Below are 27,586 nucleotides of genomic sequence, written 5' to 3' on the forward strand. Positions count from 1 at the left end.
TGATTGGTTGGTATTCATGGCTATGTCTCGAGCGCCTCTCAGCTGTGAACAATGGCGTAGGAAATGATAACAAAATGCACCATTTGCTGCTTTATTGGTCCTTTGGGCTTTATTGTTACACACGCATCAACGTGTAAACTAACAGCAGGAAGGCCAATGTTATGAATTAAATTATCTATCAATAATAATGAATTGCATTTTTATAGCGCTTTTCCAAGTGCTCAAAGCGCTTTACAATGGTTCATTCATTCATACATTGGGGAGTGAAGCGGCGAACATTCGACGCCAGCGTCCTCACTTCCCACATTCACACACCAATGGTGGCAAGCTTGCACCAACCAACTCATTGGAGGCAACGTGGGGTTCAGTGTCTTGCCCAAGGACACTTCGACATGTTGACAGGAGGAGCTGGGATTTGAACCTCCGACCCATGAATCATTGGCCATGGCCAACCCACTCTACCTCCTGAGCTACAGCCGCCCAATAGCAACGTTGTGTTAGCAACTGCTGCTTTTAAGAAAGTTTTCTGACTGAAAAAATCAAACCTCGGTTCGAAGTGGAGCGGTGAATCTGTGTGTGTGTGTGTGTGTGTGTGTGTGTGTGTGTGTGTGTGTGTGTGTGTGTGTGTGTGTGTGTGTGTGTGTGCGTGTGTGTGTTTGTGCCTGCACAACAGCGCCCCTCCTTTAACTTGTGTGGCCACTCAAGGTATTGCCAGGCTACAGACATACCCAGCCAGCCACATAGCCAGCCAGCCACAGACATACCTGTCTATTGGGAGCGCTTTCACCGCTCCAAAAGTGCACTGCTGCCTCTTAACTGTTCGTTTGTAAATAAGCCACACTGAATGCACTCTACAACGTCACCGCCCACTGCACTCACTACACTGAGCACACACTCTGTGCGCATTTCCGAACGCACCAGTAATGTGGGTCAAATGGGCGGAGCGCTGCCTCGCCCCGGCTCACTCCTTGGCTGCCCTGGTTCAGTACAAACCACTATGGATGTTCTGGTGGTTGTTTAGGCCCACTGAGGGACTGCACTGAAGCCACGGGAGGTTAAGTGTTTCGAGGGGGTTGGGGGGGGCTCTTATTCATGTATCCCACCCAGGTTATCCCAGCAGTGTTGTCCTGGGATACAAAGCGTTGAGCTTTTCCAGTCACAGTCCGCTTCTCTGACCTCGAGGATACTGTGTGTGTGTGTGTGCGTGTGTGTGTGTGGGGGGCCTTGTGTTGCATACAAAGCAAACCTTTCTTGTGGAGGACACGCGGCTCAGGCCAAGTGGAATGATAAATGAATGAATGATCTGCATTTTATTGATCGTTTTTTTTCCCTCAGCTGACGTTTTCGCTGACAAGCGGTGTGACCCCGGTGAACCCCTTAGCACCGCGTTCAAACTGCACGCGTATGGAACGTGACAGGCCGCTATGGCGAAGTGATTACCGGCACTGAAATATTAATTATATGGTCATTACCTTACCGTAACCACATGAACCACGCTAGCATCTCTGTTCTGGGGCCAACGAGGGTCAAGGGCAGCGGTGGACTAATTAACTAACTAAGTACATTTACTGGAGTACTCTTCCTTTCGGAGTGTAGGCATATATGTCGTCGCTGTTGGGTGGAAACCTTGGATCTCCAAAACCGTTCGTTTTGTATTTATCATTTTTTTTTAAATGATTTAAACTAGTGAAAACAGCCCATCTACAAGCACACAACGCCTCGCACCGCGAGGCGTTGTGTGCTAGTACAGGGGTCTTCAACGTTTTCAGGCCGGGGACCCCCAAACTGATGGGGAGATGGAGCAGGGACCCCCTACCACCTCGTAGGGTGGGGGGGTCGGGGCTACGACATATTTTTTTATTTTAAACATGTACAAGTTACAGCGAGCAGGGTGGGCCGTACCACTACCATTTCTAAACATACTACTTATTAACTGAGAATGTCAATTCTCAGTTAATGAGATGTCAATAATATCAACAATCTGTCAATTGCATAGTAATCATGTATTCAAGCTATTCAAAATGGATAGAATCATGATTTATTTTTTAACATAAATGTAAAAAAAAATAAAATAAATTGAAATCTTTTTTTTTTTTAAGCAATAATTTCGCGGACCCCCTGCAGTACCTCCGCGGACCCCCTAGGGGTCGCGGACCCCCTGTTGAAGACCCCTGTGCTAGTAGATCTGCTGTTTTCACTAGTCTTGTGCGACAGTCTTGTATGATGAAGCAGGGCTTTACTTTATGAAAGAACATACAAATTTGAAACTTGGAGATAAGAGGTTTCTGCCCAACAGTGACGATATATACTGTACTGTTTTTTGTTTCTTTTCTGCAAACACATGACTTTCACTCTGTGACAAGTGTGACACACTTTGTGTGTGTGTGTGTGTGTGTGTGTGTGTGTGTGTGTGTGTGTGTGTGTGTGTGTGTGTGTGTGTGTGTGTGTGTGTGTGTGTGTGTGTGTGTGTGTGTGTGTGTGTGTGTGTGTGTGTGTGTGTCTTAGCTGAGAGAGAGATGAAGCAGGGACCCCCACTGTATATATTGTATGCAATTGCGTTGCAGATTAAAAATGTTCATAGATTTCGGAGACAGCTTAGACTTGTTTGACAGCACTGTCATCATGTTGGAGTAATGTGTATTTTCAGACATTAACCACTTGAACGGTCAAATACTGCTCTTCTTTTCCCTCTACAAACCTTCTTGCCAAAAATTGCCGATCTACAAGATCTGCTATTTTTGGCTAATGTTCCATCGAATAGGGATGCTAGGGTTCAAATGTTTAATGTAAAAAACATGATCATATCATACAAAGATTTGGCGGCCCCCCTGTAGTAACCCTGAGGACCCCCTAGGGGTCTCGGACCCCCTGTTGAAGACCCCTGGTATAGGGATATCCCAAGCAGAGGCATGGATCACCACCCTATGCCCTTTGCAAATACAACCCTATCTACTTGGCCCAGTGTATTCTCCCAGGTCTCCACGCAGGTGTGTATCGTCTCTGTCGGGTGTAAACCTGTCCAAACAAATCTTTTTGTAGGATTCATATTGAAAATGTGCAAAAGTAGCAGATCTGCAAGATCAAAACAAGCCGCTTTGCGCCACGTTTTGAGTAGGCTTGTGACGATTCACTTTTTCCCGATTCGATTCGATTTCGATTCATAGGATGACGATTCAATTATATCACGATTATTGCGTCTTCCTGCGATTTGCGATTCGAATCACGATTATTGCGATTTCTCCCTAAAAATTACAGCTTTTTTATATTGAAACATTTTAAAACAATTCTAAACAATATAAAACATTAAAAGTTGAATCATATACTTCAAATCAATGCAGCCAAATAAAGTCAGTCAATCTTTCTGACATTTATTTCAGCCGAAGTGCCAGTGGTACAACATTACGACAACATGTTCCTGGTCAAGATGCCAGAAAACAGAAAAAAGAATCGCTGTGCTACAGGCCTAAAGCACTGTGCTAGCTTTAGCCCTTATATGACATCCTCATGACCTAAAACTGTTCCTTTAGGACCTGTACTTACTCTGACTGAAAGTGGTTATTTCACCTTCAGGTTAATTTCGCCTTAAAAAAACAAAAAAAAACAAAAACATTGTAATAAATAAATAAAATCGGGAAAATCTATTCTGAATTTTGAAAATCGATTAATTGAATCGCCAGCATTAACATCACGATAATATAGTAAATTGATTTTTTTGCACAGGCCTAGTTTTGAGCTTGTGGATCTGCTACTTTTGATGCTTTTTGTGTACCGCAGGAGTATAATGATCAAGCAGGACATTCATTTATGAATAAAACACAGAACGTTACAATATATGGAGATAAGAGGTTTCTGCTCGATAATACAAACATGCATCGCTGTGGACGCGGCGCTCCTGAATGTTGACGCGTCAGCGATATTCTGCTGATGCAACCGTGATTAATGTCAGCCATATCTTTAACCAGCAGCAAACAAACATCACCTTCCCCTTTATTTGGAGACACAGACGGATGATAAAGCGGTGATAGACGACATAAAAGCTCAGCGTTCTCGTGGTGGCTTGTGGCTTTTCATTAGGACCACCTTCGCCGTTGTTGTGTCAAAACTTCGGAAGCCATCAATATTGCTACTACTCATAAACATAAACAACATTTCTCCTCTCGTGCTAGAGGCCTACGTCTCTTTATATCGTCCATCATATCTTTTATGGACACCATGTAAAGATACTGTATGTCCTTGTACACTTTCTCGTAGGCTGTTTAAAGATGCATCCTTGTATCGGATGCATGAACGCTATAGTCACCCTATTCTGGGGCAAGTTACTATAACAACGTGCCGCCTTCCGATGAGGGGCGGGGGGGCTATACCCATGGGGGAACCTATTCCATTAAGTATATAGGGTTTAAGTGGTTTAAAACGTTCCTCCATTTATAGTTTTATACATAAAAGTGCTGTTGGATGTTGTTGCATCCTTGAAACTTCCTAGAGTGTGTGTCAGCGTGGAACAATATACAACATGGTTAATGTGTGAAGGTATACCTGCAGAATATATACAGTAGTTAGTCTCGAATAGATTGCAGTCCTGCTCTGACATTATTTGTTATAAAAAAAACATTTTGTACCAGGTGGGTTGCTCACATGGAGGGAATTTGTGTAAGTGTATTAGAGGCAGGCGTAACAGTCCAGTAGCTGGTAATCAGTATCTGTGCTGCTTGGGCAACTCTTGCTGGATACAAAACACATAAAACAATCTGTGTTAAAAAAGAAAATACAAAACAAAAAAGCCAAACAATCTTTATCTAGAGGGAGACTTGAGGAAACTGCACAAACAAACTAAAGGGTAAATAGTCAAGTCCAATGGTAATCTAAATAACATTCTTAGCATATCCAGACAAGCAAACAGCATGTCCATCTATCTAAATCAGGGGTTTTCAAAGTGGGTGACGGGGCACCCTGGGGTGCCGCGAGATAATTTGTTAATATTTGGAATTTATTTGGACACTTGAAAGAATATTTAGTATAATTTTAAACTTGACGTACAAAGTTATTTTCAGTCAGTTCTAACCAAAATGGTTATTATCTCAATGTTTTCCTCGCAACATAATCACAAAAATATCATTACTGTCAGGTAGAAACCTCTGTCACACAAAACTAGTGAAAATAGCCGATCTACAAGCACACAACGCCTCGCAACGCGAGGCGTTGTGTGCTTGTATATCGGCTGTTTTCACTAGTTTAGTACATTTTATAGATGATAAATACAAAACGAACCGTTTTGGACATACCAGGTTTCCACCTGACAACGATGATATGCTATAAATATAAGGTGCTTGGAGTGAAAATTATAATGTAGGGGTGCTTCGGATAAAATGGGGTGTATGGGGTGCCCTGAGACAAAAAAGTTTGGGAACCCCTGATCTAAATACTATTCTTGGCATATCCAGACAAGCAAACAGCATGTCCATCTATCTAAATCAGGGGTTTTCATCCACAGCACCCCTGAATTACACTGTTAACTTTTAGAATCTTACATCATATCAAGCGACGTGAATGCACATCTTTCCACCTGAGATACGGTAGGCTATGTCGCGAAGAAATATCTGTTTCCATCTGAACTGACTGAAAATAACGTATACTTGATGTTTAACCACTTGAAACCCAGTATCCCTATTCTGGGGGGAAAGTTCACCAAAAATAGCCGATCTACAAGCTCACAACGGTGAAGAGAGTTGGCCGTAGATGGAAAAAGAACTCAAGTACAGTGCAAATCAGGTCTTCACATAGTGAAGTGATATTGATGTAGTAGTGGTACTGATGAATTCCAAATATCATCAAATTATTCTGAGGCACCCCTGGATAGCCGTCACGGCACCCCAGGGTGTCCCGTCACCCACTTTGAAAACCCCTGATCTAAATGACAACATGTGAACAAATAACCAACATACCGGTACTGTACATCTGCTGCATGCAACAGTATAACTAACATATATCAAAGGCAACTCAAATTGATAACACGTACGGAAAGTGCTCGGGGGGGACGAGGTACTGTAGAGTCTGAAGAGGTGAGTTCTCAGACTGCAGTGGGAAAATTGGGAGTGAGTGGGGAAAAAACAAGCCTTTTACATGCCGTATCTAGTATGAATATTCAAAATGACTTTACATGTCTGGCGTTTGAATGCTTTCCCAGAGCTCCAGCCCTGAGTGGGTGGCATATCAATGTCATGGTGTTTATCTTGGCACTTTGTACCCATGGCTGCCAACGAACACGCTTAGACTTTTTGATGTACTGGAAGCTCCCAACAGATGCTCCTCCCCTGCACACATGTTCATGTCGCGGAATACGATTTCATCTCATTAAGTACGAAAGCCTTCCAAATCTGTCGTTCTCAAACCTTCTCCTGCCTGGGACCACCGCCAAATTGATATGTTTGGTCACGGACCCCCATCTGAAAATGTTTTGTGCCAGGGAACCCCAAGAAGAGAAGATTCGTGAATCTAAAAGATTCAACATTTTTCATAAAATGTGGTGGTTGTATTTGGTCTCCCTGCTCTTCTACTGAGACATTTAGATCCTGTATTCGGTTATAGAACCATTACTGATTGACAAGAGCTATTACCTGAAGCTCCAAGCGCAATACCTCCCCTGTCTAAGCTGGTGATCATTCTGTGGTTAGCTCACTGAGAGAGAACGCTCGTCTCTTGCAATGGAGCCCTGGCTTCAAATGCCCGAAAGAGCATTCAGCACATTTTACTACTAGATCTGCTATTTTCAGAGCACAACACCCGAGCGCAGCCAAACATGTAATGGCTCGTCTTTTAGTTCTACTGGATCTCTTCTCCACTAGTCCCTCCCTTAACATTTTAGTCTTTAGTTTTTATACAGTTTTGACAGAGTTTTTGTCAGTGAAAAAGGGTAGTCGACAAACAGTTTTCCTCATAGTTTAGTCGACAAAATCAACACAGCACAAATACAAAAAATTGTACTTAAGTACAGTACTTACAGTAAGTAAGTAAATGTAGGCTACTAGTTACTTTACACAACTGTTTACGCCGCGGCAATGGCAGCGGCACCCTCTACTGGGGAGCACTCAGGAAAACGGTCTTTAGGTGAGTTGATGAGGGGACGTGAGAGGGAGCCGATGATGAGGAGACTCTATTAGTGCAAATTGATGAGGCTACACACACACACACACACACACACACACACACACACACACACACACACACACACACACACAGCTCCTGACCATGCTTAATTCTGTTTTAGCTGGTGCCTTGGCCCTGTCAGTTTCTTAGTTTCATTATTGTGTCTCTGCGGTCCTGTTTCTGCTCGCTGACCAACTGACACCTAGCGTGAGCCGAGGGAGGGGAGGGGTGGAGCCAGGTGGGTGGTGGTGGGTGGTCACAGAGTGGTGTTGACCATCAGGTGATGACATGATGCCAAGTGCAGGATTAAGGCCCTCAATCGGATTTGAAGGACCATGTTTGGTCCCTTCCCAATGGTACTGGGCTGGCATTATGCCTCTCTCTCTTTCTCCCCCCCCCCTTCCTCTCTTTCTGTCTCTGTCCCTTCCAACTTGGAGCTTTCTCTCTCTTCCCCTCTCTCCTTTCTCTATCCACCTTTCCTCTCACCCTCTTTTCTCCATGCCACTTTCTCTGTCCATTTCATCCTCTTTTTTTGCCTTCTCCCTCTCTCTCTCTCTCTCTCTCTCTCTCTCTCTCTCTCTCTCTCTCTCTCTCTCTCTCTCTCTCTCTCTCTCTCTCTCACTCTCTCTCACCCTCCCAGTGGTACAATGTCCCCTTTTTTTGGAGAATGGGGAACTTAATTTCTAAAATGACAAATTAAACATTGGCCAAATTGTCAAATTATATAAGAGGCAGTAATTGTGAAAATAGCTGCACACGCACACCGCGAGGTGTTGTGAGCATGTAGATCTGCTGTTTTCACAATAGAAGAGTGTTATCCACAACTTTCCAACGTCCCATCGTGCATTGCGCAGAAGGCACCGCAGGCGAGTGTGATCTACCAGCTCACAACGGTTGCATCTGCGACGTGACGTGAGCTTGCATGTCAGCTGTTAACCGGAAGTGTCCTACAGATAATGCTACAGTAAATTCTCGCGGAAACAGGTGGATACAAAATGTAATGCCTCAACTTTTAGTGCTTGTCAGGGTGGGGGGATGTCAGGGTGGGGGGATGGGTCCCTGGTTAAAATATGATTCAGGTCACAGCCTGAAAAGGGTGAGAACCACTAGTGTAAAGTAACTAAGTACATCTATTCAAGTACTGTACTTAAGTACAGTATTGAGGTACTTTTACTTTACTGGAGAATTTCCAATTTTCTGTACTTTAATTTCTGCACATTTCAGAGGCAAATGTTATACTTTTACTCCACTACAATTATTATGTTACTTTGTAGATTTAGATTAGTAATACAACACATACATTAACCACTTCAGCCCTATATACATTTGAATATAGCCGATCTACAAGCTCACAATGTGTCACAACGCTGCTATTTTCAAAATATTTTCATATGTTTGAAAACTTTAAATGGGACATTCTGCATAATGAGTTGTACTTTTACTTTTGGTACTTTAAGTACATTTTGATACCAACACTTTTTTACTTTGATTGATTGATTGAAGAATTTATTAGAAGTTTGCAATAGAAAAAAAAAGTACAGTTTCATGACAGTACAAATCACTGGTACAAGGTCAACTAAAAGGAGATCCTAGAAAGCCGAGGCTTATTTCCACAGGAACCACACTTTAAGTATCTCATATAACATTGAAAGACAGACGGATAGAACATAGTACTTTATCTAGGATAATATCAGTTTAATATGTACTTTTACTCAAGTACATTTTGAATTCCAGACTTTAACTTGTAACAGATCATTTCTATATTGCAGTATTGATACTTTTACATAAGTAAAATATTTGAGAAGGCCTACTTTTTCCACCACTGTCTAATGACTCTATGAGGTCCCAGCAGTATCATACCCAAAGACACAGCGCTCCACTGCCCTCCAGTGGCGAAGAGCCTGAATCACAGCTCAGTTGAGATGGTGTGTATTTTCTCTTTTGGGGGGTAGAAAGTGTCTGCATTGTCTCGTAAAGTGGGTTAACAACAGATAGAGGTGTTTAATTTAAGAGGTGTTTCATAAAGGAGCAGATGTTTGGGAGCTATAGCGTTCCATCCTGGCCTGTCAGCCAGCATCATTTCCTCCTCACAGTGTTTAGACTGGGAGCAGGGTCTTTACACAGTAGTTTAACTAAAGCCATAACTAAAAGTGAAAGGTAAAAAGTGCCATACCTGTAGCTTATTATATTATAGATTGTGTCTCTTAAGCAGCTGGGCATCTCTGCAGGATGCTGCCTTTATGGAAATCCATACTGTATGTCATTGCTCAAGGACACTGAACCTTGAACACTCTCTCTCTCTCTCTCTCTCTCTCTCTCTCTCTCTCTCTCTCTCTCTCTCTCTCTCTCTCTCTCTCTCTCTCTCTCTCTCTGCAACTTCTGGCAACGTGCCCGGCTGCCAGTAAGATGCAAAGCCCCAGTACACCACATCGCAATGCTCGGATGTTTGTAAACAAATGGGTATTTCCAGGTAGAATGTCTATGGAGTGTCCAGAACATAATGCTACAGTATGTCTAGTTTGTCAACCTGTGGCTATTTATAACAAAATCATATATTTCTCATAGGCAATAGCAATATCTAGTTTCTAGTATAGTAACAATAGCGTACTGTTCTTCTTAAGGTTAATGAATAATACTACTCCAATGTGACACTACACCGATACCCGGAAATCACTTTTTGATTGTGTCATAATAATGTCATAATTATCTATAGTCTATAGACCCTTTTACTGCAGCCATTTTTACGTGAACTGGTAGGTTAAACACTATACATGATACTAATTAAGGTTCCGTTACATTAAGGTCAAAACAGAGTCAGGCTGCTGCTTTTATTCATGTTGGCTAACTGCAACGACCAGTACCTTTAATTAGACTCATTGATAACGCCTGTGTGTGCACTATACTATTTCATGTCAAGTAATGGCTGCTGTGAAAACAAAGGTCTCTTGCCTGCCACACACAGACACAGCAGCCGACTGCAGAAGTTTCCCTGGGCTAACCCCCTCCCTGTCGTGAATGTCTCTGTGAAGAAAAAGTGCACGCTCTGCAAACCCGGCACAGATAAATAAAAGGTTCCCCCACACCTACGGTCGGTATATACACACTCGGTCAGCTGCAATCTTTTATTTAGCTCGTAATGCTGCTCGGTGGCTTGTGACGGCGGTGAATAATATAACGCCACCCCCAAAGCAAACTCTGAAACGTTATTAAAAGCCTCTGACCGAAAGGTTCTGTGTCAGCTCTCTCCTCCCCCGTTGCCCACAGAAACCGCTGGCATCCTGTGGTGGCCTGATGTCGGTTGACCGGTTCCTCGGGACAACGTGGAGAAAAAAAGTTAGCACGCCCGTGCGTGCGTGTGTGAGACTTTCTTTAACTAAAGCAAATGAGTGCAGTCAGCAGATGTGGCAGAGTGTGTGAGGTGAGCGGAACAGCACCTCTTCACCTTGTGAAGTGTGTGTGTGTGTGTGTGTGTGTGTGTGTGTGTGTGTGTGTGTGTGTGTGTGTGTGTGTGTGTGTGTGTGTGTGTGTGTGTGTGTGTGTGTGTGTGTGTGTGTGTGTGTGTGTGTGTGTGTGTGTGTGTGTGTGTGTGTGTGTGTGTGTGTGTGGTACAGGGCTAGAGAGCACAGCACGCATGCTGAGAGGCTCCAAATCACCTTTAATTAATCTCCACACTCCACATTCCTCATCAATGACTGACTCTGTGTGTGTGTGTGTGTGTGTGTGTGTGTGTGTGTGTGTGTGTGTGTGTGTGTGTGTGTGTGTGTGTGTGTGTGCGTGCGACTGCGATAGCGTTGTCCCATCACCGCTAGATTGCGCTAGAAGGTCCCGGGTTCGATTCCCGCTGGGGGCGTGTTCTCTCCTCCACGTCATCAGTGCCAAACCCGGTTGGGGTTTGCAAATGGGCCTTCCTGTGTGGAGTTTGCATGTTCTCCCCGTGTCTCCTAGGGTAGGTAGCCTCACCAAAAACATGCTGTAATCCTGGTTTCTATACTGCCTCCCCCTGGCCAGCCTGGGTGCCTGATGGAGGGGAAAGGAACTGGTTGGAATAACGCGGTCCTTCCACCCGCTACGTTCAACCGGGGAAACTCCCCCTAGCTTTCAGGTGAAAAGAAGCGGCTTGGACTCCCCGTGCATAGAAGGAAGCATGAGGTCAGTCCGTTGCTCTCCCCAGGTTGGTAGACGGAGTGTAGCACCCAGGATAACATTAGACAATAGACCGGGTGAAAAATGGGTTACGCAAATCGTGGGATAAAAATGTAGAAGAAAAGAGTCAATGACATCTTTCTGTCTGATTTGTGTGCGCGTGTGTGTGTGTGTGCGTGCAGGTACCAGCCGGAGGGCATGTGCACGGACCTGAAGAAGTACATAGACGGGCCCAGCACATATGTGACCCTGCCTGACGAGCTCAAGTCGGCCATCCAGGCCATCACCTACATCGCTGAGGCTCTGCAGGCCGAGAAGGACTACGAGGCTGTGAGTCTGTCTGTCTGTCTGTGTCCATCAATCCCCATGTCTCTCTCTCTGTCCAGGCTTGGGACGATTTACCGATAGTATTGAAGATATTTCCCAAAATATCGCAACTCTCTTTCTGAAGGGACTTAATCTCTGTCCGTTTGTCCCACTTTGTCTTGTTTTTTCGGTAATCTCGCTGTTCTGTCTTATCTGTCGCACATTGTATTTCCTCTGTCCACAAGTTTCTACTGTAGACTAGTTAGTTATGTCGTGGCCATAAGATATAAGACGCGCCCACAAAATCTCGAGCTCACAGCTCATCTTTTAGGCACAAGATCAGGATTCCGTAGTCACGTCTAGTTTCCTCTTCTGTACATTGCCTCTGTCGTTTATCCTCTGTTTTCCTTTCCCCCTCCTTCCCTTTTTTTCCCCTCTTCTATCTCTTTCTCTCCTTCATCACCCCAACACCCCTCTCTCCTCCATTTCCCCTTTTCCATTGCTGTCCCTTCACACTCCTCTCTCTCTCTCTCTCCCTCCACGCCGGTCCAGTTGAAGGAGGACTGGCAGTACGTAGCCATGGTGGTAGACCGCATGTTCCTGTGGATCTTTGTGGTCTTCACCACCGTGGGCACGCTGGCCATCTTCGCCAACGCCAGCTTTAACCACACCCCCTCCGACCCCTTCAATAACTAGACATCAGAGATCCTCTGGATTTTACCCTCCAATCGGCTGCTCTCCTCTCTGCTGTTCCCTTCTTGCTGATTCATGCTTAGTATATGAGCCGTGTCATATGTTGGTGTGGAAAATGTGCGAAAGCAAAGCGTTACTATTTCAGGGCATGGACAAAGGAAGCCATGTTCCAAATGATACAAGGTACTTTTTATTTTGTCGACTTCGTTGTTGTCAGGTGGAAACCTTGTATGTCCAAAACCGTTCGTTTTGTATTTATCACTTTAAAAACGTGAAAATTGACGGTCTACGCGGTGCGAGGCGTTGTGTGCTTGTGGATCTGTTATTTTCACTATAGTCTTGTGCGACAGTCTTATATGATGAAGGGGCTTTACGGAAAAAAAGTAAAAAAAAAAACTTGGAGATACAAGGTCTGCCCGACAGTGACGTCTTGTTAATACCTTTTATTGGTTTAATATTGATTAAACCGCAAGCTGAAATAGCCTGAAAAATATCTACGTGTTCACAAACGCATCATATCGTGACACGTTGTGAATGTGTTGATCGGCTATTTTCGCTTGTGCAAAGCTCTTGTCCAATGAAGTAGGGCATTCTAATTTACGTTAAAAGACATGAAACGTTTAAACTAGGAGATACAAGGTTTCTTCCCAGCAGCAACGATATTTTGTCATTATGTGAGTAAGACAATGACACGTCCGTTCACGGTTTCACGGCCATTCAAGGAGCTACTGTATGAGTCGGCCTTCAGTGGTGCCTTGGACTTAATTAGATGAATGTACGGTCATGACGTTCCGCTACCATTTCACTATTTCAGTCATCTAAACAACACTATGCAGTGCATTGCCAGTACGAGTCTGCGAACGCATTAGCCAGCGCCAGAGCAGTTGTATTAGCTGTATGTTATGTATACTCTCATTTTGAAGTGATAGAACAAGAGCTTTGAGAATATTTACATACTCACTCGCCATCGTTGCTTTAACCAGTCAAGCTCTATTTTAAAATAGCTAAAATTGCAGATCTCCAGACTCACCGTGTCGCACCAGGGACACGCTGCGAGCTTGTAGATCTGTTATTTTAAAAAGCTTTGCCATTTAGGGATTTTGTTTAATTTGTGGCCTATAATGACTTGGCCAAAATAGAGATGCCATAAGTAGGTTAGGAGAGGCTTATTGTCGGTCCCCTGCTGTCTATTTCAATTTCTGTCCTTCACTTCCCATCTGTGATGCTCAGAAGAAAGAGTGCACCAGCTTTGAGGAGATCTGTATGCAGGGGCGTCACACCAAATTCTGGGCCCTGGGTACAAGGATTCACTGTGGGCCCCCCATGAATGTTAACTATTGAAAAATAGCAGATATACAAGCTCACAGCGCGGCACCGAGTGCCGCTAGATCTGCTATTTTTGAAAAACTGTGAAAATGTGTGCAAGAAACCTATGTTTCCATGTCAGTGATGCTCAAACCTTTTCATGTGAAGGGCCCCCCAAAATGATATGTATTTAGCCACGGACCCCCATCTAAAAATATTTAGTTCCAGGGACACCCCAGAAGCAACATTTGAGTTACAAATGTTCGCTTAAAAAATACATATATTCAAAGATTTGCACACATTTTCACGACTTTTCAAAAATAGCAGATCTACAAGCTTGCAGCGCGGCACTCGGTGCCGCGCTGTTAGCTTGTATATCTGCTATTTTTCAATAGCTAAAGTTACTAGGGCCCCTCCAACTTGGGCCCTAGTAACTCAGTCCCACTTTCCTACCCCTCGTGACGCCTCTGTCTGTATGCCAGCAACAGTGCCCATGTGTCCTACGTTGATTTGTGTGTCAAGTATACTGTACTAGCCAAGCCCTTTTTTAAGTGTACTACTACCGTGTATGTATATACTCTTATATATTGATAATATATGAAACTACTTGCGCCTCAAATGTGCCAGTCAGGACCCTCGGTCTGAACCCAAGAGTGTGGAACCAATGTTACATAATTATGTGTGTGTGGTGCAAACATGTACTGTAAGCAGACAAGCCAGGCTGTTGATTTATGAATAAATATTGACCCGAATGGACCTTTTACAGACAAAAAGTGCACATGTTTTAAGAACATCAGGCTATATTACAGCTGTTGTCAGTATTTGGTGTTATGAAACGTACGGAGAACCGAGATGACGGTGGAGGGCCCGTCTGAGGACGACCTGAAGAAGGAATCTACTCAATTCTGTCAGTAACCGTTTGCTAGTAAATAGTTCCGTGGGGGGGGGGGGGGGGGGGTGTGTGTGTGTGTGTGTGTGTGTGTGTGTGTGTGTGTGTGTGTGTGTGTGTGTGTGTGTGTGTGTGTGTGTGTGTGTGTGTGTGTGTGTGTGTGCGCGCGCGCAGTGACTCAATACTCTGTAAAGCATACATGGGCAACTGGCGGCTCGGGGGCCACATGCGGCCCCCACCTTCACTTAATGCGGCCCGCAGGTTAATACCGGAATAGTGAATATATTACTGATTTCAGCTGTTATAATTCCAAACATGATCTGCTTTAATTCCATCAGTCTATATTAGTAGCTTAATGACTAGTATAGTAGTATTAAAATTAAAAATAGTAAAAAAAAAAAAATTACAACAAATAATTCAGGATTCCAATTCAAAAGAAGCAAAAATAGCCGAAACGCGGTGCGTTTTGAGCTTGTAGATCTGCTATTTTTGCTTCTTTTGAATGAGATACTAGAATGACAAAGTAGGACGTAGCAATATGCAATGTGGCCCTCTGGAGTGAAGGTGGAAATATAGTGGCCCTCGCCATCATCAAAGTTGCCCACCCCTGCTGTAAAGGGTGATTTAGTTGTGCACTGAAAACAGCCGATCTACAAGCTTAGCCTGGAAACCAAACAAATCTGTCATTGAACCAAAACAAAGAAGAAAAAAAAATGCCGCTCAAGTTGTGAATTGGATTTCACTCCCTCCGAAGTAGTGAGGGACCAATCAGGGCTTAGTGTGCAAATATGGGGGAGCTTTTATCTGGCATTTTCTTTTTATCCGCCCCTTGGGGAAATGCAGGTTCCATCCAGAGATTCCAGACTAATATCTACGCAGTGATATTAGTTTGTCCATGCCAGGCTATACAAGATCACAACCTGCACTCTCGGGATGCGTCGTGAGTTTGTAAATCAGCTATTTTCAGTGCGCGACAGGCGCGAAGCACAACAAAGGGGCTTGGAGGCCTTGAAACGTCACATATGTTAGATCTCTCACTCAGCATGTGGCACATGGTGCAATTGTGACGGGTCAACGGTCAAGGACAGGGACGTGCAGAGAATGTTAGAGAGGCAGGGTCTGAAATTTCTAAAAGGGCCTTTTGGTGAAAATGTTGAAAATAGCAGAGCTTGGAGTTTGGCTATTTTCAATAATTCTTTCAACATGAGAAGCTGCATTCAAGTTCAGGCATTCTGGCTAGCCATCGTCACGAAAAGTGACCGCCCACTTGTCCCTTTTCAATGGCGTATAGCCATCATTGACTCTTGTCTCGAGAGATTGAGTTCAGGAGTGTTTGGACATGGTCATTTTCTTGAATGCTGCCTTGAGGTATATGGCATGGAAAGAGAGGGCATTTGCATTTCTTTCACCATAGTAAAAAATTCATGGTCTGGAGAGGGCACTTTTTTACAGACGGATAAAAGGGCAGGGGCTCAAGCCCCCTTTTGATGTCTGTGTGTTCACGTGCCTGGTCAAGGACGGCGGCGAGCCACGCGGCCGGACTATGCACACCTCTCTCTCTCTCTCATGTGTTCTAGAAATGCATATGTGGAGAATCTGCAGGGTCCACTCGGGTCAGTGTTTGCACTGATTAACACGGGAGGGTTTTACTGTGGTGTCGTGTGCCTTTCATTTCACTGTGAGAATGTAGCTGTGAGTGTGGCGCCGTGCTTCACGCATAGTTCTATAGCCAACGGTAATCCCCATGTGTATTTTGGCCTGCCGTGTGTGTGCGTGTGTGTGTGTGTGTGTGTGTGTGTGTGTGTGTGTGTGTGTGTGTGTGTGTGTGTGTGTGTGTGTGTGTGTGTGTGTGTGTGTGTGTGTGTGTGTGTGTGTGTGTGTGTGTGTGTGTGTGTGTGTGTGTGTGTGTGTGTGTGTGTGTGTGTGTGGAAGCTATTCTTGTGTGCAACAGAGCCTTGATTCACCAGCTGTAGCAATAGATGGTGGAATTCCCATTATATAGGAGACCTGTCTTCAGTGGTGGAAAAAGTACTCCTATTGTTTTACTCAAGTATGAATACTGCAGCAGGCCTGGAATTTCGTCATTTTAGGGGCAAAGCCACTTGGCCTTTGGTGTAGTCTATTGTTTAAGGGCACAAAGGCCAAATGCCAGGGCAGGAAGGCCATCAAATAAAACAAGATTTTGGTCCATAGAAAGAATTAATTGAATTTAAGGGTTAAGGATAACTTCAAATGTAGACTATCTGATGTGAAATAAAGAAATTGGTATTTACAATCTGATCCATGCTCAGCCCTGCACCAATCAAAGGTACTGAAGTTGTTTAAATATGGGGACTCAACAAAAAGACATGTCTACATGTTGGCAAGACAGAGACAGAAGAGAAAGTGGGGCATTAAGGCCACTGTGGCCTCAGGGCATGCCATTTCTTGGAGGGGCACAAGGCCAAATTGAGGGGCAACGACGGCCATGGCCTCCATGAAATTCCTGCCCTGTACTGCAGTATTGAAATACTTTGTTAGGCTGCACCCACACCAAAACACCTATGAGGGCGGATTCCCCATTCCGCCAATGCATTTCAATGAGAATGGAGCGGTTTCATGCCAGTTGAGGATTTCTGCAAAAAATGCTCCATTCTCATTGAAAAGCATTGGTGGAATGGGGAATCCACTCCCTTAGGTGCATCGGTGTGTCTTCAGCCTTCAGCCAGTAAAATTCCGTAATTCAAAATGTACTTGAGTAAAAGTACAAAAGTATTTGCATCAAAATATACTTGAAGTACCAAAAGTACAAAATGTTTGAAAATAGCTGATCCACAAGCTCACAACGCGTAGATCGGCTATTTTCAAATAGCCTAGGTAGCTATGAATTATGGGTAAAGTGGATTAATGTATGTTTTATAATATAATAATATCAGCAAAGTAACTAGTAACTAAAAATTTCAAATAATTGTAGTGGAGTACAATATTTGGATCCGAGATGTGGTGTAGTAGAAGTAAAAGTATTGGAAATTGGAAACACTCAAGTAAAGTACAAATACCTCAAAATTGTACTTAGGTACAGTGCTTAAGTAAATGTACTTAGGTACTTTCCACCACTGCCTGTATTGTGCACCCCCCCCCCCCCCCTCTATTTCTTTCTCCGCTCTCCCTTTTGCTGTCAAACGCCACATGCGTTTACCTTCACAGCCTTGCTCTGCATTTCATGTTCAAAGCTCACACATACACACGCATGCATGCAGGCACACACATACACACACACTCACTGACGCACACACCTCTGCCCTGTTAATCTGCTCTTGTGTTGTGTGTTGCTTTGTTTTTTCTTAAATAAAGATCTGAGCAGGGATATCAAAGACTCCCATCTGTTGTCAGAATGCTGTTCTCGTGCCATGAGAAGTGTAACCCTGGCCTCGTCACCTGCTGCCATGCTATTTATAACACACACACACACACAGACACACACAGACACGGACCCTGATTTTGTGTGTGTGTGTACTTGTATTAGTCCCAAAATATTGAAAAATGTGGCTGGTGTCGTACGGAAAATAGCCGATCTACAAGCTGGCAACGCGTGCATGACACCAGCACAGAACTACATATAAATCCGGCATAATGGGACACAATCTGTAAGTCGGTTTGAAACCTCATATGTCCAAAACTGAGGAGGTGCTTTGGTGTGAAGCTGTAGTATGATCAAGTATGGCATTACGCCAAAAAAAGGTTAGAATATGGAGATGGGAGGTTTCAACGAAATGGTGCTGACTCATAATAAAATGGTTAGCAAGGCAGCGAGTGTCATCAGAACCATTCTATCGCAGAAACGTATTCTCCTCATAACTGATGTCACCGTCCCCGCATCTGCTCCAGTGGGCACCGTAATATACATGGCACTTCCATGTTCAATTGGATTTTTTTCTCCAAAATGTATTCTTTTTTTGTTTTGTTTGAACATGCATGGTACTGTACATCTTTATCAGGCCTACATTTACCCTTCAACTTCTTGTTTATGCCCAAAACTACTGGCTGTCCATGGGTTATATAGCAATTTGTAGCAATTTTAAACCTTACATATCATTACAAAAAATATATATAGTTGCCCCCCCATTTATAAAGTAAATGTATATCGTCACTGTCGGGCAGAAACCTTGTATCTCCAAGTTTCAAATGTGTATGTTTTTAGGTAAGGTAAATATCTCCAAGTTTTAAATGTGTATGTTTTTAGGTAAGGTAAAGCCCTGCTTTAACACACAAGACTGTCGCACAAAACTAGGGAAAATAGCAGATCTACCTCGCGGTGCGAGGCGTTGTATGCTTGTAGATCAGCTATGAGATACTTAAATGGTTTCCTGTGGAAATAAGCTTAGTCTTTTCATGGATCTCCTTTTAGTAGACCTTGTACCAGTGAACTGTACCGTCATGAAACTGTACTTTTTCCTATGCAAACTTCTAATAAAGTCTTCAATCAATCAATCAAAGCTATTTTCACTATTTCAAACAATTTCAAAATGATAAATACAAAGCGGACGGTTTTGGACATACAAGGTTTCCACCCGACAACAATGATATATAAAATGTAAATAAATATTTCTTTTTATAAACTGCTCCGCAGAGTTATCGTTCCAGGCCTCTGCTCCACGGGGTCAATCTCTCTGACCCAGTTTGGCAATCGTTTGGAGTTGACAAGACAAGTTGTCCCGTCAGGCCAAACAGGGCGCACATGGTGATGCCGGACACACACACACACACACACACGCACACACACACACACACACACACACACACACACACACACACACACACACACACACACACACACACACACACACAGACTTATATTGGGAGCGACAGCAGGTTCTGTGCCATGTTTATTTCCTGCTCTCAGCTCTCAACCTGTCCTTGATTTACAGCATGTTTGTGTTTCCTCTTTCTACTGTTAACCCTGACCGACCGTCCGTCATGATGGCAGTCAGCGGGCTGGAATGACCCCTCAGGGGACAGAGGTGTGTGTGTGTGTGTGTGTGTGTGTGTGTGTGCGGGGTGGGGGGGTGGCGGAGGGCTCAACCAGTTAGTGTGCGCTGAGTTGCGAGAACCCGGCCTTGAATGTGACTCCGGGGACCTGTGACCGCAGTTTTCCCGGTGAACCTGAGCGCAACGGTGGGGACCGATGGGCAAGGAGGGTCGCAAGCTTATGAGAAACAACTTAAATAAGACCTTAAAACCTGGCGAAAACAGTTGCGTGCATTAGCGCAAGATGATGACGATAAAGGAAATCATTAAATGGAAAACATTAAATTAACTTCTGAAGAGCTAGGCCTTAAAACCTGGCAAAAACAGTTGCGTGCATTAGCGCAATCATTAAATGGAAAACATTAAATTAACTTCTGAAAAGGCTTCTAAGCCTACACTAGCCTACTAGTAAAACGATCTTGCTACACGTGAATAATTGTGGTTGTAAACAAATAACACAGACAATATAAATCCTTAGTCTAGTAGTGGGAAGAAAAGGTTATCATCATGGCCCCAAATAACTATTAAATATCTTGCAATTGGCGACGAGTCTCTTACGGAATCGGCAAGAGTGCCTCTCATTCTCAATACATAAAGCCTCATAACCTCTCCATCATCGGCAATAGTCAGTGGTGTGTGTTCCCCACACTCCCGCGCCCCCACCGTTGCGCTCAGGTTCACCTGGAAAACTGTGGTCGCCTCTCTGCACTGACTCCTATAAAGCAGTGGCTTCAAGGACAGTGGCGTCACTGAAAATTCCGAGGCTCCCCTGCAAGGAGAGGCGAAAAATGTCTGAAAATGTCGCGAACATGTCTGAAATTTGCGGGGTTTTACGAGTTGTGCACACTGTAACAGAAACCATGATCACATCACAACTTATATCTAACAGCACAGCATAATAAGAGCACTGCCAAAGGTGATATTGGATAGTTGTTTTCCTTTTCCAACTAAGAGAACTAAATATGAATCAGTTTGAGCTGCATGGGCAGGGATAAGTTAATTCATTCGTGGAAAAATGTTGATTCTTACTTTTGCAATGCATCAGATCATTCTATGACCGTCGAATCTCCCCCTAAGCAAAATATTTTGTTCCAGGGACCCCCAGAAGCAAAGATTTAAGATAAAAATGTTTAAATTTGGGTCTATTCTACATCTAGCTTAAGGCCTGGGCAGATCTAATGGGGAGGGGCAACATATTCCAGAGCCTTGGGCCCGGTGGCAAAAGCGCGGTCACCTCTACTACTCTTGTTGGTTGTAAGGGTGTCCAGCCGCATCTTGTCCGCGGACCTCAAGGCTCTGGCGGGGATATAGGGTTGGATTAAGTTAGAAAGATAAGAGGGTGACAGGCCGTGAAGGGATTTAAAAACAAATAAAAGAACCTTAAAATCTATTCTAAGTATATGTTTAAAAATGTTTAAATTTGGGTCTATTCTACATCTAGCTTAAGGCCTCAGACTCATTGACAAACGCCAGGTCGCGTCTGTGAGTGAGTGAGTCCTAGGCTGCGCTTTGCTAACCCTTCCCTACGCCAGTGTTCAAGGACCCCCATATTAACTCTCACGAGTTACAGACTTGTAAAGCCTCTATCAGAGTCCAGGGTGAAGAGCTATTCACTTCACCGCGTTGTAGTTTCCTAGCTATCACCTATAGTCCGGGAGGCAGGCCCAGCCCTCATAATGTCCTCTGCTTACTTCTTTTCACTATTATTTCCTGTTAGCATATACCTTGGGCCATCACAAGTTCATACTGAACACCCCCAACTCGGGGCCGTTTGGTCGCAGGGGCCCAAAAACCCATTTTTTGGTACCTGTCTCTGGCGAAATTATGTAAATGTATAAAATAATTCACTAAAATTACATACATTGTCACACACGTATGAAATTTGGTATGGAGTATCCTGACACATAGGGGTAAGTGGCAGAATAGGATTATAGTGCTTACTACCAATGTATTTTAAGATATCACCCTCAACATCCCCAGAAACACAATAAAATTGCTGTCCGCTTGACACATTATCATCAAATATGATCATTTTCAAGCAGGTTATGGTGAATATAATGACCTCTCCTGTATATAGAAAACTTCCCACATTCATAAGCTTCAATTTGAGCCCAAGATGATCTTCTCATCTTCAGAATTACTGTTTCTGTAGCCAAAATACTGCACTATACCTCAAATCGGAGAAAATATAATAATCAGTCAGTAGCTTTACAGAAGCCTAGAATCCAACAATGGGTTCACAAGTACTGCTGTTTGAAGTTATAAACATGAAAAATGAATACTAGCAGGGAAGCAAATGTTGTTAAATGTTATTAAAAATATGTTTGATATGCACAAAATAGCTTGTTGCAATACAAAAATCAAACATCGGTTCGACGTGGAGCGGTGAATCTGAGCAGCTATATCCTGTGTGTGTGTGTGTGTGTGTGTGTGTGTGTGTGTGTGTGTGTGTGTGTGTGTGTGTGTGTGTGTGTGTGTGTGTGTGTGTGTGTGTGTGTGTGTGTGTGTGTGTGTGTGTGTGTGTGTGTGTGTGTGTGTGTGTGTGTGTGGGGACAGGTTATTTAAACGACAAACTGTACTGTACTGTACCTTTGTACCTTACTGTACTGTACCATACTGTACCTAAATGTACTGTACTGTACCTTACTGTACTCTATCTTACTGTACTGTACCTTACTGTACTGTACCTTACTGTACTGTACCTTACTGTATCGTACTGTAGTATAGTACGATACAGTAAGGTAGAGTAACTGTACCTTACTGTACTGTATCTTACTGTACTGTACTCTACCTTACTGTACTGTACTGTACCGTACTGTACCTTACTGTACTGTAAGCTCTCATAGCATAGAGTGGAGCATACAAGCACTATAAGCCTATACTACTATAAACACGTTTGACCACAACAAATAGTGTAAAAGCGATGAATCCGGTACTAGTTGTCGTTACAAACACATACAAGCCATCACACTCTGCTTACCAGATGTTATGCTTTTATGTGTTTTGCCAAGTCCCGGAAAAGATGCCCTGTGATTGGCCATTACAGTCACTTTGACTGGCACTTGTGCCGAATGCTCACCCCAAAACATTATTTATGAGATTGTGGTGGCTTGTGTGGGACAACCAGGGCATGGATGTGTTTGTAATGACAACTAGTAACACACTCATGAAAAAGAAAATCACTTTTGAACACAACAAATAGTGTAAAAGTGCCAGGACAATAGCATTTCAACCTAATAGACCCCATGGTCTTTTGGGATCAATAAAAGTAGGAAAATTACCCTAGAAGTGATTTATTTAGGGCGGAGTTGTCCTTTAAGTTATACAAGTAGATGAGTGGAACTATGAACTCATCACCATACCCCTTTCCCCCCATCAACCATAGTAGATGAGGGATGCAGTATGTTGGTTGGTAGGTAGTTAGATGAGGGATGCAGTATATGGTGGTAGATATGGTGGTTAGATGAGAGATACAATATGGTGGTAGATAGGTTGGTAGATGAGAGATTCAGTATGGTGGTAGGTAGGATGTTAGATGATGGATGAAGTTTTTTGGTAGGTAGGTAGGTAGGTAGGTAGGTAAGTAGATGAGAGATGCAGTATGGGGGTAGGTAGGTACAGTAGTTAGATGAGGTATGAAGTATGGTGGTAAGTAGGTTGGTAGGTAGTTAGATGAGGGATGCCGCATGGTGGTTGGTAGGTAGTTAGATGAGGGATGCAGTATGGAGGTAGGTTGGTAGGTAGTAGATGAAGGGATGCTGTATGGTGTCAGGTATAGGTAGTTAGATGAGGGATGCAGTTTGGCGGTAGATACTGTAGGTAGTTAAATAAAGTATGCAGTATGGTGGTAGGTACAGTAGGTAGTGCATCTGTAGACCACTTTAGTGCAACTGTAGAATGCTTTAGTGAATCTGTAGATCAAATGCATCTGTAGTCCACTGTAGTGAATCTGTATACCACTGTATGCATCTATAGACCACTTTGTCATATGTAGACCACTGTACTATGGATGCGGTATCAGTACTCGAGGTATCGGTACTCGCCCCGATACCAGCCTATTTTGCTGTACTCGTACTTGTCCGATTTTGCTCACAGCAGTGCCAGTCCATTACCATTTTGTCCTAAGACACAGTTTTGTGTGTGTTAGTTCAACTAATGAACAGTGTTTTCACCTTCTCTCACTCTAGGCATGACAACATAATTATTTAAAGCATTTTATTTTGGAGCGCCACACACTATTTAAGCACTTGTACAGAAACGTACAGTATCGGTATTCGGTATCGGCAAGTACTAAATTAAGTACTCATACTTGTACTTGGTCAGCAAAAAAGTGGTATCGGGACATTCCTGCACTGTATAATGTCTATGAGACATTATTCCTGGCCCATTGCAGGAGGGACGCCCCGCGCCCAACAACCCAGTCAGTCTACTCTACAGGGTACTTCCGGGTTCTGTCAGGCAGTCAGGCATTCATGCATATAAATATGTTGCAAGTCAAATTATTTCCCTCAACTTTTATCTCGTTATTTTAGCTGTACTGTACTGTACTTTCACAACTGCCCCCCACTGGGGGCCCCAAGGCTGAGGAATATCTTGCCCCTACACGTCAGAGCTGTACAGTCAATTGGTATTTTTCATCTTTATCAATCAAATATAGTATGCCTTTCCTTTACTGGTGCTGATGTTTTCTTTTTGTTCCTTGTATTCTTCTTTGTAGTTTATGCTGTTATCTTTTTATTATATTCTATTGTTTTGTTTTAACCTGTGCAGCACTTTGTGCGACCTGATCATGTTAAATGTGCTTTATAAATACATTTTGAGCTGTGCCGAGTTGAGATGCAGTATACTGTAGTGATCTATACAGTAGATACGGTACAGTGGTCAATGTATGTGGTCTATAGATACAGTACAATGGTCTATATATATGAGGTACAGTGGTCTATACCGGTAGATGCACTACTGTGGTCTAGAATAGATGCAGATCTCATGCGGCTATTTCTTTTTTCATACCTCTCTCCCACAGGGGAACTTTTGCTATACTGTATTATTATTGTATTGCAAAGAGCTATGTTGTGCATATCAAACATATACCATTATGTTATACCATGCAGGGGTCTTCAACGTTTTCAGGCCGGGGACCCCCAAACTGATGGGGAGATGGAGCAGGGACCCCCTACCACCTCGTAGGGTGGGGGGGTCGGGGCTACAACATATTTTTTATTTTAAACAAGTACAAGTTACAGCGAGCAGGGTGGGCCGTACCACTACCATTTCTAAACATACTACTTATTAACTGAGAACAAATGTCAATAATATCAACAATCTGTCAATTGCATAGTAATCATGTATTTAAGCTATTCAAAATGGATAGAAACATGATTTATTTAACATAAATGTGGAAAAAAAATCATTTTTTGAAATCTTTTTCTTTTTTTATCAAGCAATAATTTTGCAGACCCCCTGCAGTACCTCCGCGGACCCCCTAGGGGTCGCGGACCCCTTGTTGAAGACCCCTGTGTTATACCATTTAAAAACATTTGCTTCCCTGCTAGTATTCATTTTTCATGTTTATAACTTCAAACAGCAGTACTTGTGAACCCATTGTTAGATTCTAGGCTTCTGTAAAGCTACTGACTGAATATTATATTTTCTCCGATTTGAGGTATAGTGCAGTATTTTGGCTACAGAAACAGTAATTCTCAAGATGAGAAGATCATCTTGGGCTCAAATTGAAGCTTATGAATGTGGGAAGTTTTCTATATACAGGAGAGGTCATTATATTCACCATAACCTGCTTGAAAATGATCATATTTGATGATAATGTGTCAAGCGGACAGCAATTTTATTGTGTTTCTGGGGATGTTGAGGGTGATATCTTAAAATACATTGGTAGTAAGCACTATAATCCTATTTTGCCACTTACCCCTATGTGTCAGGATACTCCATACCAAATTTCATACGTGTGTAACAATGTATGTAATTTTAGTGAATTATTTTATACATTTACATAATTTCGCCAGAGACAGGTACCAAAAAATGGGTTTTTGGGCCCCTGCGACCAAACGGCCCCGAGTTGGGGGTGTTCAGTATGAACTTGTGATGGCCCAAGGTATATGCTAACAGGAAATAATAGTGAAAAAAAGTAAGCAGAGGACATTATGAGGGCTGGGCCTGCCTCCCGGACTACTAGGCTTTGTTATGTATTTTTAGGTGATAGCTAGAAAACTACTCCGCGGTGAAGTGAATAGCTCTTCACCCTGGACTCTGATAGAGGCTTAAGGGTCCACTTGGAACCAGCTCACTTTGATTGGTTAATCATTGGTTAATGATAAAACACTGACAAACGGTGTGAACCCAACGAGTTAAACCGTGTTAAATCAATAACTTTATTTAAAGCTATACTGTGTAAGTTGCTCAACTAGTGGTCAGTAGCGTCCGCGTCTTTCGGACGTTTTTCGCCGCGGACCGGGCCTCACACCCCCGCGTCACCCCTGCGTCTGCCTCCACCTCGCCGAGATCTATCTTTAGAGGGGTCCCTGGTTCCTGTGCGTTCAGGCATTCCGGAGAAACGGAGTGTTTCACCCGAGTATAGATAGAGACACACGGGCGCCTACAAATATGGCCGCCCTATTGTGATAGCTAGCGACCCCGCCACTTCAAGATGCGCTGTGATTGGCCGGCAGTGTATAACCCTCGCTGTGATTGGCCGGTAGTGTATGATGACGTAATTTTTCCGCGAAAACCGGACCCCGGTCAGGATCATAGAAAACATATAAAGAGAAGGCTTCAGAAGCTGAAAATAACGGAGTGGGTGTTCTAAAACTTTAGCGATTTAAGAGTTAGGACAATTTTAAGATTTGTTTTATAAAAAAGGTTACATGGTATAACTTTAACTAGCACAACTTTTATTTAATAGAAGGCAATTGTTATTTGCATATTATATACTGCTCAGGGGGCACTAATTGCAACTCTTATTTGTTATGTTATATTCTTCAAAAGATGAGTTATCGTTCATAGCATCACATGCTTTGAATGATAAAAGCTATGTTTTTTTTCTTGCAGTTTTCTAAGCAGAATGTAAGTAGGCCTAAATAAGGAGAGTCTGAGAGGCATTGTCGGTATCCGCTGAGAACGTGGTAGTCTGTCCCCGTTTCATGGCACTAGATTCCTGGGAGATAGATGGCTGAAATGGAGCGCAACACCAAACATCAGCTCCCAGTAGCGCACAACCTGACACACCCAAGCTGTGCTACTCATGCATTTAGATGGCGGCTCCCAGGATTGAACCTGTGACCTGGTGATCCACTGATTGAGCTACCCGGACATTAAGCAAAATGTTGTAGTTGGGGAAAGTACTGTACTGTATGTACTTTGGGAAATCAGGGAAAGCCATAATGTGATACAGTGACTACAAATAGGTTGATGCATCAGGCACTGTTCTGACACTCTCAAGCCTGATTAATACTACAGTATGTGGCTGGTGTTTTGCTCAGTAAATAGCAGATCTAGAAGCTCACAACACGTCACGAATGTGACACATTGTGAGCTTGTATATTTGCTATTCACAATTTCACGGCATGCAGCACCAGCATGCAATGCAACTAAGTTTAAATCAGGCTTTACTCAGAGCTACCAGTACAACAACAGACTCTGTATTCACTTAACTCAAATGGACCCGTAAAGGTCAGAATGAAATTAACGCTGTGGATTTTACTGTGAACAATAGAATCTCTGGTGAAACTTTTGTAATGTGTGTCTGAATGTCACTCAATATTGTACTATAGTATATCTAGTATATTAAGGTAAAGTTGTGTGTCTGTCTGTCTTGTCTGTGGCAGGCAGGCAGTGCCCAAATATGGACTAATGTCTTGTTATACAACGGATTATGTGTATTGTTATACTTGCTTACAGTATCTTGTGTCGGTAGCCAGTATCTTGTGTCGACCTCTTTCAAAGTCGACCCAGACTCTTTTCCCAACGGGTCTGTGGCTAAAATTAGCCACAGATTTGACTAAAATCAAATCTGTGCTTCTGGGGGTCCCTGGAACAAAAAGGTTAGCAATAGGGGTCCATCCGTGGAACAAACTATTTTGAGATGGG

At 43.2% G+C, this 27,586-nt stretch overlaps 1 protein-coding gene across 1 annotated transcript in view; it reads left to right on the forward strand.

Annotated features, from left to right (window-relative positions):
* chrnb1 (cholinergic receptor, nicotinic, beta 1 (muscle)) overlaps nt 1–12,288 on the forward strand; it is a gene marked incomplete at its 3' end in the record, with an annotated part of 61,748 nt that extends 49,460 nt beyond the window's left edge. The window contains exons 10-11 of the mRNA XM_080741398.1: nt 11,469–11,616; nt 12,145–12,288. Coding sequence (XP_080597524.1) covers nt 11,469–11,616; nt 12,145–12,288 — 292 coding nt within the window. The remainder of the gene's footprint in view (nt 1–11,468; nt 11,617–12,144) is intronic.
* Nucleotides 12,289–27,586: the final 15,298 nt, after the last annotated feature.

The sequence above is a fragment of the Nannobrachium achirus genome (genome assembly GCF_963921795.1).
Source record: "Nannobrachium achirus genome assembly, chromosome: 14".
Lineage (NCBI taxonomy): Eukaryota > Metazoa > Chordata > Actinopteri > Myctophiformes > Myctophidae > Nannobrachium > Nannobrachium achirus.